General features: G+C 35.0%; 1 protein-coding gene across 1 annotated transcript in view; it reads left to right on the top strand.

Moving 5' to 3' along the window:
• Window positions 1-9,747: 9,747 nt before the first annotated feature.
• Window positions 9,748-15,702, top strand: part of LOC110452586 — a 33,712-nt gene continuing 27,757 nt past the window's right edge. Inside the window, exons 1-2 of the mRNA XM_021501217.1 lie at window positions 9,748-9,829; window positions 13,937-14,563. Coding sequence (XP_021356892.1) covers window positions 9,748-9,829; window positions 13,937-14,563 — 709 coding nt within the window. The remainder of the gene's footprint in view (window positions 9,830-13,936; window positions 14,564-15,702) is intronic.

Here is a 15,702-nt window from a genome sequence, read left to right as displayed (position 1 = left end):
ATAAAAAAAAAGTAAAATATGTCTACACAGTTTGTTTGGGGAGGAGGAAGGCATAAAAGAATCATCCGGTCCGTCAATCTGTCTGTCCTAAACCTTGTAAGCGCAACTTCTCCTTATAGTTTGTTTGATTTGTTTTATAAGTTAGCACAGTTAAAGAGCAATATATGGAAGAGTGCATGAAGAAAAGATTCAGCGTTTTTACTATTTTCCTGGAGTTATGACCGTTTTAACTTTAATTTCTGCTCTGGAAAAATTTTAAGCGCAAGCGGGGGTATATTTTTGTTAGCTCATTCACAGTTTCCTTTGTAAAGTATGCCATTCACGCTAAATAGAAAGTAGAATAAAAGTTGTCTGGAGAGACTTACATATACATAGCCAAGCTAAATCGGTTGCTGTCAGGAGAAAAAATAACTTAGCCACATTATACTAATTGGTGTCAGGATAGAGAATGACCAGGACCCACAATTACCATAGTTGTGTTAGGAGTTTGATATTGTGCCTTTATATACCTGATGCTGATGTCAAAAGAATTGTAAACTGAAGTTAAACTGAAAGGACAAGAAGACAGAAAGGTGCAAAGGAACACAAATTGTTTCACCTATTACAACACGTAGGAGGTGTCATCGTGATATTTACTTCGCACATCGCAAAGGGTCGATGTATAGAAGTAATAAATTACAGAAAGTCTTCGATTTGGATATGTTTGTTTGTGTTTTACTACAAAGGCTATCAAAAGAAGATTGCTTGGGGAGTGGCAGCCGAAAAGAAGGATACTGTTGGCAATAGATAGAGGTCCCAATTGCCTTGAGGCAGGATACTTAAATTGGTTTCTGCAATGTCCCTGAAGCAGAATATGCAGAAAACAGTTCCGAATCTTAAGTGGGTGGATATTAGTCACATCAAATAAAAAAAACGGAGGCTCAATGATAGTCTGTGATGTGGTATTATTATAATATGATGCAACTGACGTATCTTTTAACATTTGCTTCTGCGTTTTTAATCATACACAATTAGTTTGGTCACAATGTTTCTATTTTCAATAGTAATCATGAAATTAATTATCAATTCTAGATAGTGTCAAGATTTGTTTGTTTAATTTTGTTTAACGTCCTATTAACAGCTAAGGTCATTTAAGGACGGCCTCCCCTGTGTGCAAGATGCATGCGTGTAGTGTATGTATTTTGGGAGGCTGCGATATGTTGATAGTGTCATGAATAACGTTTTAATTATAATCTGAGATTGAAAAAACATTAATGACTAAAATCAGCATGCCACTCAAAGGAGTGCTGCACATTTTAATTTATATCTTACATAACATAATGTGATGTCTTATTGAACAGTCGCGTTAATTAAGATAATGTTGTTATTTTACAAAAAAGGTAATTAACGGCCTGACATAAACAAAAATCTGATATATCAAGCACTTGTTTTGAAACTAATGTTTGAACAATTCTCAGCACTGAATGGATTAATCAAGAATACAAAATGACTGTTTAAACAAAATAAAAAACATTTCTCAAAAAATCATAATTGTTCTTTTAAATAGAGAGGATGTCTATCATACCGTGATGATTATGAAAAATTAAACAAAAAACGTAATAATGCTTAAACAAAATAACTACAATTCAAATGAATTATTGTCTAGTCTATATATTTACATCAATAAATATCATCAAAGTTAGTCGAAACAAATAAGTAAAGACGAAAACAATATTTCATTTCGCATTTTGTTGTTTTATGTTCTTTTAGTTTTGCCTAATATGCAACTCTTTGATGAAGTCTATGACATCTTAAATCACTCACCTATAACTAAGGTTAAAAGAAAATCGATGCAAAATCACTATCCAGCATGCTTTTTGTACATACACGTATATGAGTGTGGCATATTTGAATTAAGAACAATTTTAACAGTATCAAATGGAATCATTGATATCGATTTTTCACTGACATGTGTTACACATTCTTGATTTAATGACCTCTATTTAATTCGTTATGACGTCAGTGTATTTAAAGCAGTAGTACAAAACATCTGTACCACGTCATACTTACAGATAAAACATAGCCTGACTCCGATTGGTCAAATGTTTCGACTTTCTGAAATAAAGTAAACGGATCATATGAGATGTCTTAGCACTTTAAATTTCGGAGAGTAGTAATCTCCGTATTTTCCTTAACTATGTATAATGTATTTCCCAGTACAGTGAAGTATGTCACATTGCTATGTTTGTCTTTAATTTGTTTGCGCTCTGCTTTCTAACATTTCAAAAGTGATGAAAAAAGAACGTAACGTAGTTTTTTTTAAATACATAGAACACTATCATTGTTTCAACGTATTCATTGTTTTTTCGTAGAAGTTGTTTTTTCGTAGAAGTTGTTTTTTCGTAGAAGTTGTTTTTTCGAAAAACTATACAGTGTTTGTTTTGTTTGTGCATTTGACTGATGTCCATTGTCATTTAGTGCCACACAACACTAAAAGTACATGTTTAAAAAAGGAGTTACAGTTGTGGGAACGCACAACGTTACACGATGTGCGGTGTGAGCGCGATGTGCGCACGGAGTGTGCACGATGTATGCACGATGTGCGAACGACTCAAATCTGGACGATTTTCGCTTGCGCACATTTGTGCGGACGAAAGACGAACGTTGTGCGATGACAATCGTGGTACGTGTAAATTGAGAAATGACTTAACAATATATACGGTTTCGTGTTTAAACATAATACCTGATATACCTGATTTTTAAGTATATTTCTATACTCTTGCTACATATATTAGCTGATCTTTCTATCTATATTTTCTTAATTTAGAAATGGTGTTTTCGTTGTTAAATAGCACATACACGTATTGACACGGTCACGTATACAGGTGCACATAGCCACTTTGCATCTGTACCTGGACCGTAGTTTTCCACACCTGGGACACTTACGTAACTCGCCAAGATGGGAACATCCAGGTGAAGGGGTGCTATAGATCAAAACGAATGCAACTGAAAAATACTAAACGTCCAGTTGTGCTTTCATAACGGTCATACGGTATCACATATCAACTCTCTTTGTAAGGCACGGGTCAGGTAAAACTCCTGTCAATCATAAAAAACATATTTTATCTGTTCTGTTACCTGAAAGCTAAACCCATTCTTGATAGTCTAACGGTCACTGTAATGCTGTGTAACACGCATTGTAAAATTAAACATAATCCTAATTAGTTTGATGAGCAATTTATATATACAGTGTTCCTTATTCCATACGAGGGCTCCGGATAGCCTTCATTCCGTAATATTGATAAACCAATTCTACCAAATCGCATAGTTGCGTGCATCATGTGTGGACGATGTATGCACGCTATTTTTGGTGCTTTGTGCGGTCCCACAAATGTACATCAAACTGAAACTAAAAAGGTAACATGTCAAAAATATAATATGCATTGTTATAAATACTTCTTCAGTTTTGGCAGGCCATACTTTGTATGCAACTTAGTATGTATTAAATGTACTTCAAAATCAACACCCTACTCATGAAAGAGCAGAATCCTTTTACAACTTATCATGTGTTTCTAATTCGTATGAGTTGTAATCGTGTACTTGGGCTTCGTACCATATATATCGCTCAGTGCTGATATTTTTTTTATATACTATCAGGTAGTATTCCAATATCTTGTTAATAAATTAATTAATGTTGGATGGTTATATGACTTATGTGTATTTTTATAGCTGTATCGCTATCTATGAAAGTAACTGATCAGTCACAATTAATTTGGTCGTGCCCGCCAAATTCTCGCAAAAGCTTGATAAACTGTGAAATACAAAAAAACTTTGGCGAAATTTACCCCTGGTATGCATTTAACAATAAAAGGCGTAAATAATCCGTCCCTTTAAAAAGCGTGGAAATAAAGTAACGCCGGTTCCTGATACAACACCAATGATTCGATAGTGATTTGGAAATGGACTGTTAGTATGTAAAAAGGTTGTTTTCTGTGTGAAATTAAACAATGTACATTCCAAAGTGTTACATACATTCATTTCTCAATAAATATTCAAAATCTCGCCATATGTTCCACCTAAGTACAGTCACAGCGATTTAGTTCTTCTGACATAACAAAAAAAAAGTCAAAAATTGTACACATTTTAATCAAAACGTCACTCGATAAAGTGAGTGTTTTTTCGCCTCAGCTATGAATATATTAAACACAAAATTTGTTTTTTGTTACAAAGTGTTATGTGAACATGTCATGCCAACATGATTTATGTTTCTAAACATTTTCTTCAGGTTATGAGTATGGATTATGAGAAGTTCTTTGTACACAACCAATAACATTTTCTACGTGACGTTTCGATGACTAGTACGATATGTACACTGTCACCTTGATCAGACAAATGACCAATGAAGCGTATGCACACAAAGGTGTAAATTGTGTACGAGTTGTCCATAAAATGGATGTCGATTTCGGCTACGCTGGAAACGTATGTACAAAAGTTGTTATATATGTAACGAAATGACTCAATTCAGCTACGCTTTGTTAACACTTGGTCATAGATGTGCGAGAGAGTCTTTGAGCCCCCTCGTTTTGATTAAGAACTGGCCCACTGCGGCGTTCGAAAAAAGACCCATACGGACCAATGCCTGAACCTCAAATCTCACCATCCTTTACACCAAAAGTTAGGTGTCATACGCACATTGCTCAACAGAAGTGGCACAATAGTCACAGAACAACAGGACAAAACACAAGAGCAGAATCACATCGCTAGGGCAATGATAACATGTGCATATCTGGAATTGGCCCTGAAATGGGTAAAAAAACCAGTGTCAAAGTAAGGAGTAGAACAAGAAAAGGCCAATCTAGGATAAGAACAAAACCAAAGGTCAAGGGGTCATCCCGTATATAAAGGGTATATCCGAAACCATCAAGAGGATATACCGCGGTCATGGCTTAGTAACAGCCGTGAAGCCCCAGAAGACGCTTCGCAATATCCTAGTACACCCTAGGGATAAAACACATAAATAAAACGTCGCAGAATGCGTATACAAAATCGGATGCACAAAAACTGAAACGCGTCGTATATTGGAGAGACTGGAAGGCGATTTGAGGTCCGCCTTGGTTAACACCGGAAAGACACAGAAACCCAATAAGGAAGGAAATTCACCAGATATGAAAGAAAACAGTCGGAGTCCCAGACAAATAAATCGGCAATCAGGGACCATGCCACACAGAAAAAAACCATGTGATTGACAGGGATAACTCCAAAGTTTTTGACAGAGATAGCAATCTGTTCAAGCGGCGGATAAAGGACGACATCTGGATACGCCGTAATGGGCCATTTCTAAATTGAGACGAGGGGGCTCAAAGACTCTCTCGTACATCTATGACCAAGTGTTAACAACGCGTAGCTGAATTGAGTCATTTCGGTACATGTATAACAACAATTGTACATACGTTTCCAGCGTAGCCGAAATCGACATCCATTTTATGGACAACTCGTACACATTTTACACCTTTTTGTGCATACGTTTCATTGGTCATTTGTCTGGTCAAGGTGACAGTGTATATATCGTACTAGTCATCGAAACGTCACATAGAAAATGTTATTGGTTGTGTAAAACGAACCTCTCATAAAACATGATTTATGGTTTAAACAGTTTTTGTTAACACTGGTAACAGATGTGACGTCCCGAAATCGGCTCAGGCAATTAGTTTCGCGGACGTGTCATACAAAGCTATAGGAAGTAAACAGTCGTGCCTGGCCCATCCTTAATAGGTATAATAATACACGTATACATGCATTCAAATTGACTGTAGGTGTGTTTTGCCATCACGAGCCAGTGGACATCTCAATCTGCAATAATGTGTCGATATTTTACGATGATAACACCAATAAATTTAGGGATAAAAAAATAGGTTTCTAGGGAAAAATTGATTTCGGATCATTTGGTGACAGTTCCATCCCACGACGTGCTGAAAAGACCGGCTGAATATCAATAAACACATAATAATCTTCATTGCACTGCAGTCTGACAGGAAGACCATATCTATATTTACTTATAGGCATGTTAAGCTGCGTTACAGACGAAATATAGAAAATAGATTCACGATACTTTGGCCTCTTCTGTCCAAAGTTAGAAAGCATTTTATTGTCTCGCTGTCACGAAGTCGATGCATCTTAGGTAGTACATCTTAACCCATGCATCAAATGCCTACCTGTCATGGTCCATTTATTTTGTCAGCATATCCATCAACATTATATTTTTGCGTTTGTGTTAGTTTCTCTGAAAGTATAAGTACTAGACCAACCAAACTTGGCATGTGCATTGATGTTCAAAACAAGACACATGCTATATGTTTCTAAATTTGTATATTAGCTACATTTCAATAATTGTCCATAACTACATAGATAAGAGGAGGATATGTCAGTACTATTGTCTTGATTGTTATTATTATTACATTCGTAAAGGTCCATCAACACAGAAGAGATAATTAGAGGCAGTACAAGGTCGACAAACAGGTTAAAGGTAAAGACATCAAACGAACAGTGCAGAACAGATAAGGAATCAGAATAAATTTTGGAACAGGTCAACAGTTTATTCGTTTTATGTGTTCAAGGTTGAGGTATATACATATGTAGTACGGGATTCTGTAGAGAATATAGATGCGTTCTTTTGAAGCCGGCATTCCGTAGCCGCATCTTTCAAACTATCACTGAAAATGTTTGAAAGTCCTTGTTTTTAACTGCAGGAATTAAAGAGATTAATCATTAGATAGGTAAGATCAATTATCAAAATTTACTGTACCATTGATTGCAATATTAACCATGGAGGAACATCAGTTGTTGCAAATTAATGGATTATGTCAACATATATTTCAGCATATGTTTCTAGCTGAACGAAATCCGAATCCCAAATGTTGAATATACTTTGTTTTTGTTTTTTTGAAATATAGTTTTATAATTAGGATAAATACAAGTGAATATATTGTATTTGAAAGGTTTGATTTCAATCGAGTTGCATAAATATATAGTTTCTCTCGATAATGATGGTTCGTTTGCTTCCACATACAAATTCCCTACTAAAACTAGGTTTCCCCATGGATGAACTATGAACAAATGGGAATATATTTCGGTTAGGTTTATCTACAGGAATATTCATATGCCGTCTTCTTTCCTTACCTCTATTAACAGCTGATGTCTTTCAATATTGTGCCTTCATGTTTGTAATGTATATGTGCATTTTCTAGGGAATGTAAATGTAGTTTCCTTCTTATGATAGAGCGGATCTGATGCCGCCTTTTTAGTTCTACCACACTGGAATACCGTGTCAAATGCAGCAAGCACAGTATTCCGCCCAGTCATATAATACTGATAACGGGTACACCTGTTGTTGCCTTTACCCTAAATGCTTAACGTTCAGAAGCGAATATCAAGTAAAATTTTAGGACTTTGTTATTGTGCCGAGCCGGGGACATAACACAGTATTGTGCCGAGCCGGGGACATAACACAATGCCTTCCTCACTTGGGCAAGCAATTAACACTTTGGCCAAAATTATGTATTACACCAGGCAAAAGTCACTGAAAAACAACAAGTCGTTAGCAGCAGATTTATTTTGGTTTGGTTAATTATGTGGATTATTTTCCTTTATTTTCTCAGTTATCAGTTTTTTTCATTTCCTACAGAAAACATCCTTAAATGAGCTTTAGCTGTTGACAAAATGTTTTAAATAACACCAGACCAATGCTACAGAACAAAAATTGCCTGTTGCATTCCATTGGATACACGTATACGGCGATTCAAATGGGACACCCCTAGAATCAGTGTTTTTTTTAAAAAAAAAAATACTTTTTATTTTGTTAAGATGCAACCACTTTTGATCTATTTTCTCCTATTGCAAAAAAAGGATATCTTTCTTTTTTTCTGTCCATGTTATCACACTTTAATGTGGCTTCATCATCCATATACACACTAATCTATTTTTTATGGTTTTGATATTGATTCGACTTGCGATTGTTTTGTTTCGACACTCTAGTCATTTGTCCCGTTTCCCATTCATTTTGAATAGTAAGAACAGAACAAAACAAAAAGAAAGGAAAAAAACATTTGACGTGTTATAGGCGATATACTACTTTCAAGAAAAAGCTCAAATTTTAGTGTACATTTTACGTCTTTGTTTTCATTTCGAAGTGTTTCTTTTTCTTAAATACATTAGCACATGTTACCGGCGACGTCAATCGACAAAATAATACTATATAATAACACAAATATTTGTATTTTAAGATGGTGTTTACTTAAACTGTTCTATACACAGAATCGACACTTCTTATACAGCTCAATACCTTAATAGGTTTAACATAAACTCTTTGTACTACAGAATTACCATCTAGCACTACTTGACCTTAGTAAACCCAGCTACATCATTCGTTTTCCATACAACGTCATAGACCTAAGGGCGACAAAAAACCCATTAAAACAGCGTATAGCACACAAATTGAGAAAATACCTTTACCTGATGCCACGTCCTTAACATATGATTGGAAATATTTGTAACCCGACAACCATGCACACTTCTTTTTATATCTTGTATGTCATTTACGTCAATCATCCCCCATATAACTTGATATTCATGTAGTTTATAGTGTACCATTTCAATTACCGGTAATTAACAATGTCTCATAAAAGTTACTCGTACACAATTTTTATCGAAACAATTATATCATGGGTTCCTTAGTATGGACTGTTGGAAACATATATATCTTCAGGGGAAAAAAAGGTTAACAAGAATTTTAACGGGGGTCTCTTTATCATGATTTGTAAAAATGTGTTTAATTTAGTAAGATAATGTTTATTACGATGTATGGTTTTTGGAATATTGAATGTTTAAATAATTCGTTACGGTTCAGCGATACTTCGGGACGTTGAGGTCAGGTGGGGTTCATGTTTCAAAGTATTTGCGCTTAATTGCGGGTATGGCCGCCATCGTTTACATCTGTATATCACTGCATTGAAACGACGCCGCATTGAAAACGTATGAAGCTACGTCAACAGACAAATCAGCCTGTGACGTTAGCTAAGCTTAGTTTGTATCTGGAACGCCGTAAATGCATTTTTCAACAGTCTTACTGGATTTGTGTGGCACCGGTGCAATGCGTGCACATCACTGCATATTGACTTCATAAAATGGCTCCGGCTTCACTTCGTGTTAGTTATACCCCTGCGATTTCATGGGTGTTCTTCTGACAGTTTTCAATGATGATCTTGGTTAATTGTGTCTTTAAATTCTGGAATAAGTAAATGTCATATAATATGTAACTTTTTACCTGTGCACAATCCCCCCNGATAGTGTACACTAAATTCATACATTCACACAAATCAGGATATAAGTATATCAAGTATATCGAGTTATAATAATCAATCTTTTTGGCCAAAAATGATCGCGCGAGTAAAGAGGGTCTTGTGGGAAGAAACCGGAATATCCGGAGAAAATCAACTAGGTCGGGAAAGTAAACCCATACGATTTGTACGTCCCGCAAGGGGAATCGATTTAATTTACGATGCAGGAATTGCACAGTAGTCATGTAGTCATCATCTTATAATTCTTAAACATAACAGGCATGTATCTACCATTTAAAAATAATCCTTTTGATGTCGTAGAAAGGATTGGGAGTGATACAGATAGTATTTGTGGATCAGCGGAGGACAGATGCTATGCAGAAACAATTACCCTCCCTTCAGAAATAGACATTATAAACATTCACCAATGACAACAATGGCAAAACAAGAGATTATTGTAGAAAAAATTTACTTTGGTCCACCTGTGGCAGCGTTCACGATATCTGGCATCGCACCGAGTAAAGCACGGCGGCCGACGACGCTTCATTATGTCGATTTTGTATTTATCTACGTGACAAGTCATAACATTTGCCATATAAATAAATCCGAATTAACTCGCAGTTTACATTTGTCATGAACAGTCTTATATATATATTCGTATGGTGTTAGTCATGTCGCGTAAAAATGACACATTATTCAACCGAAAAGCAATTATCAGATAAAATAAAATTGTTCCGGAATCTCTTTGCTATTTGTGCATACGGCTGTTTCCTTCATAACAAGTAAGATAAATTCATTTTAGGATAATGCTGATATATTTGTCATAATGATAAGTATATGTTGTAAACAGCGATAGAAAGTACAAAGAGTTCGCTTTTTTTTAGATTTGTTTTTAGTTTTATCATCCAAAATACCATACCGCTGCAGTCTGCTGAAGCAGTATTTGCGATCATTGTATATCTTTCAACTTCTAACTGATTTTTGTTTCCTAACACCTTGGTTTTGACTGTGAATACTCGTTCACATGAGAAAGGCAATTGTCTCTGTCACCATTGCAGGGAATCCCCTGCAGGTAGGGCGTAAAAATTGTACCCGCTGCCCCCAATCGCATGATCGTAAGAGGCGACTAAATTTGGGACCTTATCTCTTCTCTCCTCTCTAAATAATTTTCTTCCTCCTAATGTCTCGCTTGACAATGCCTCACTTACGGCCATTTGTTGAGCGTTCGCCCCTGTGAGGAAGGCTTTGGGTTCTGTCCCCTGGCCGAGACATACCAACGTCTTAAGAAATGGTAGTTTCTACCTTAACGCTCAGCAAATTATGAGTGGGACGACTGGTTCGCCCGTTGTCAGTATAATGTGACCGGGTGGGGCGTCCTGTTGGGTGTCTCCAAGGAGACAAACACGAACATATCGCAGCCTCTCAAAATACACACACATGCACTACACGCATGCATCTTGCACACAGGGGAGGCCGTCCTTAAATGACATACCGCCTCCAGCACACATACAAATTGAAGCGCATCCTTGTATGACCTTAGCTGTTAAAGGGACGTTAAATATTATGCATGTACAACCGCAAAATCAAACCGAAATTTCATTACTCGGAAATATAATTATTGACATTGACCGGTCATTGTACGAAAAACTGAATATATGAATTACTTTCAACTTTCCAATTATTTCATGAATTTTCATACACATTTTTAACAGGTAATGTAAAATGTTAAGCATACCTTCGAACAAAAGTATAAGAAACGTGTTAAAAATTGAGAAAGTGAAGAATTTCAGAATGAGATACGTATCAAATTGGTTAAACAAACGTTATGACTTTTCGTAACTAATCACCTAAAAAGTATTCTTCATCAACATGGCCGTTTCATTACAATTTGATAATACACTCTTTTAATTCACCGCTTCTTTATAATTGAGCAGAGCATTCTACATAATTAATCGTTTATTTAAACCCTGTGCAGGTTAAAGAATAGGTCTGCTGTATTTCGCTGCATGTCGTTATGGGTTACTTATGTTGAGCACATAAAGATTTTGGGGATTTAAAGACTTTAAAAATGGCAGTTTCTACTCCTGCTTAACGCTCTGCAAATAAGGAGTGGGACGACTGGTTCGCCCGTTGTCAGTATAATGTGACCGGGTGGGGCGTCCTGCTGGGTGTCTTCGGCAGTATGTTTCAGTGAGGTAGCACTATAAAGTCGGCATCAGTTCCGCGCTATTACAAGAAGACAAACACGAACATATCGCAGCCTCCCAAAATACACACACATACACTACACGCATGCATCTTGCACACAGGGGAGGCCGTCCTTAAATGACCTTAGCTGTTAATAGGACGTTAAACAAAATCAAACAAACAAACAAAATTTTGGGGATTTTCTACTAGCTACCCCCATTGCAAAACTTGGGATCTAATACTTTTCCTTTCTCGCTTCCCGACACAATTGTTGCCTATGGTAAATCCCTAGGAACCTAACATTATCTGACCTTGGCCGTTGTATGGAAGATCAACCCTTACAAACCAAATCAAAACCAAAATTTAATACCTTAATTATGCTAATCATTGTAATTTAAACTTAAACCATTATCGTTAGAGCTTTAAATTACAATAGTAAGATTGGTTTATAGTTACAAAAGATTCCAAGTCATCGAACCCAAGGCAATCGAAAATTAAAATATTTAATTTTGCAAAAATACTATGATAAATGAATGTTCAATGTTGTTGGCCAATCTTAAATCAATATACTACATCTGTCGAACGGCATGTTTGTCGTCGATTTTGCCTCGTAAGCGAGCTTTGTATGTTCGGTTTTAGCTTGAACCATTGACCGCGATCGCATCTGGTAGGTGCATTAAACAAACAAATCACTTCTGTCTGGTATTTATCCAAACAATCTTCACTTGACGTAAAGTATGACAAAGTTTTTTTTATATACAAATACAGGCAATATGTCGCTTCCCATTGGACCGCACATGTAGTATAAATTGCATTTGGCCGTAAAGGTAAAATCAGTTTCTTCCACAGTAGAACTCGAAAGTGGGGTGAGTGAATATTTTGCTGTTAGTATCGATTCGTTTTATAAAAATACTTTTCATATTCTAATTTTATATTTAATCAATATAAAAACCTGAGGATAACAAATATTCAAGTACTTACTAACCAAATGTCACTAGAGTTTTATTTTTTTCGGTGAAAATAATTGTTATTTTATGACCATTTTAATACCTTTCTCGAGTGTAGATATTGATGCGAAAGTGACACCAGAGTTTAACGTACAATTCATACTTTACAATTATACTGTTACATAAGTATAAATAGAATACAGTTTATAATGAATATATTAGTTAGTTAATAACATCTTCGAATATAAGCTTATTAGTGTGTATGTTTTGATATTCCTTTCCAGGACGAAATTCGGCAATATGGGAAATTTTCAACTCTTAACCATTCTCTGGATGGCTTTTGTATGGCACAGTGCAGCACGTTCGTATATTATTCAGATCTTATGAAAATTAATTTTACGACAGAGTCAATGCCAATCAGGTTGTACATTTGAATATTATTGAATAACTTTTGTTATATTGAATAAAAGTAATCATTTATGTTTTCATAGAGCAAATGCTGTTCTGTAAACATATACACATATAATTTGCTTTTGCACAATTGAACTGCGGCAATTTGTTATTTTTTGCGTTGCATTGAATTATTCAATGTGATTCTGTTTTGTTTTCTCCTGTTGTTTATACCTAACGTTTTAATATATTGCTTTCGTGTGTGAATACTGTATGTTCACTTTAAAAGGAGCCGGATGCTCTACATATTCGTTTTTTCCTAATTAATTTATATTTTTGATGTACATGTATGAATACATTATTTTGAAACATAGATAAACATATATTTAGAAGAAACGTTTTGACATGAATAAATTGTTAAACCGTGTGTTTTACTCTTACTGTCATTGCGTACTTCATGAACAAGTGAAGTACGCAGATTCGTTCTTATTTAAAAATGAAGCATATTATCACCGACATTTTTCCAGTTATCAAAACTTCTATTTCCTGAAATAGACATTTATTATTTCATATATTATTCCGATTCAACCGGTAATAAATCAATTAAAATAATAAGCTTAAATTTCAACAATTCCATGCCACTGTTGGGTATTTTAATTTTTAGGAAATTTAAATTCTTTTTATTTTGAAACACCGGCAATACGTTGTTGAATTGGTTTGCCGATTCTTCCGAAGGTGCCGTGACATTTAAAGTTTACCTTAACCGACCCAATCATTGTTTAGTTGTGATATCTTGATAAACAGCGTCTTAAAATATATTTAAAAAGAATGATGCTACGTGAAAGTTAGACTGGTCACCACCTCTAGAATATTGACTAAATAAGAAAACAATTTTAACTTTAAAAACTTTGATCACTTGGATGTCTGATTCGAGAGTTCTAAACTAGGGGGAGATAAGCTAGGAGTAGAATGCAGCCGAGTAATTCTTCATAAAAAATTAGGGTCTTGTAGCAAGTCTATGTGAAAGTATGAAAATTGAAATATATTTTTGGAAATGGGCATAGCTCTACTGATTTCACTTTCTTGTGGTTTTTCTTCCAGAAAAGACTGTGGTAACAGAGTTCGAAGAATGTGGCGAGAGGGAAATCGATCTAGCATTTATTGTTGACTCGTCTGGAAGTATCGGGTCATCTGACTTCCGGTTAATGCGCAAATTTCTGGTGAACTTCCTTGATGATAATGCAATCAACACTGGCTCTGTTAAGGTAGCGCTTGTATCATTCTCGTCGTACTCAAAAGTCGAATTTTACTTCAATAGTCACGACAATAAGGAAGATATTCAAAAGGCGATAAAACAAATGACCTATATGAGCAGAGCTACAAACATAACAGGATCACTGCGCCTGACGAGATTGGACATTTTCAATGAAGATTACGGAGATAGACCAGATGTTAATGATTTAGTCATAATAGCAACTGATGGGGAATCGAACATAGAAAAAGGCATACAAATGAAGAGGGAATTAAGGAAGTGGAAGGGACCCAACACTAAACAAACACAAATATACGGACTTGGCATTGGCCCAGCTTTTGCGAAACCAGAAAATCAAAAGGAACTGCGAAATATTGTTACAGATGGTTTGAATGACGACACCAATCTTGACTTTGTAGAGTCGTACGAGGCTCTGGATAAGCTAAGGGATGACATATTTAAAAAGATATGTAAAGGTAAGTTATTCAAAATATTTGTTAACACTTCGTCATTTAAATCATGAGAAAAGGAATAATGTTCAGGTACTTCATATATACAATACCAAATTAATATATACATTATGTATTGTTTGATTTTGACGTATGTTGACAGATGCTTTATGATTTATTTGATATAATCATTAATGAAAATGAAGGAAAGAATATGCAAAACATTAACTGTACTTTTTTTTATTATTTTCTTGTTTCACTTGAAATGTACAACAATTTATTTTTATATTAGTTATTTTGTGAACTTTCGAAAACAGGAAAAAATCAGTTGAATTATTTGTCTATCCGTGACGATATTTAAACCATATGCATAATTAAATCAATAGAACATTTATATTCCCACATTTTTATTTCCTTACAGTAATTGAAAAAGTGTCAACAGTTAAAAATGGTAAGTATAACATTTGAACGGTTCTTATTTCATATACATGTACAAGGAATATATTAGTTTAACTCCTTAAATTGATGGACTTAATTGTCGTGCTCTTTCCAAGATAGCTTCCAAGTAACGTGAACGTTCATGTTAATGATATAATACTTAATTTCAGATTATTTATTGATATCATAGATAAAACGAATTGACGAACAGGCAAGGTACATGAACCCCATTTCCTTAGAGATGAAGCACATGCCTGCTGGTCTATTCCGAAAGATATAACTAATCATATATTCACTTTTAGTATTCATATTTATTGTTGTCTTTTTCTTTTGTTTTGATGCCAATTATATTTAAAGACCAGCCTCAGTGCAAAGCGTATTACGAACCATTTAAAATTAAACACTTGAAGATTACATTAACTTTCAGTCACCACGAGAAAATTTTGATAATCAATAACAAATCAAAAACCTCTTATCGAAACAGTCACTATTTCTACACATGTAACCAACCTAAAATAAATTGGTCTGTTCAAAATTACAATTATAAATAATTACAAAAGTACTATTAATCATACTAACGTTTATTTTTCAAGTTCACGTTTGTCTTTAAACGTTAAACATGCTTATTCTACATTTTATCGACCCTAATGACATATCCTGTGATGACGGGCCGTTCAGAATTAAATATAATAATACAAGTTTATAATCACAATTTACTTTCCTTATCG

The sequence above is a fragment of the Mizuhopecten yessoensis genome, unplaced genomic scaffold (genome assembly GCF_002113885.1).
Source record: "Mizuhopecten yessoensis strain PY_sf001 unplaced genomic scaffold, ASM211388v2 scaffold6759, whole genome shotgun sequence".
Classification (NCBI taxonomy): domain Eukaryota; kingdom Metazoa; phylum Mollusca; class Bivalvia; order Pectinida; family Pectinidae; genus Mizuhopecten; species Mizuhopecten yessoensis.
This window is presented reverse-complemented; position numbering and strand designations above follow the sequence as displayed.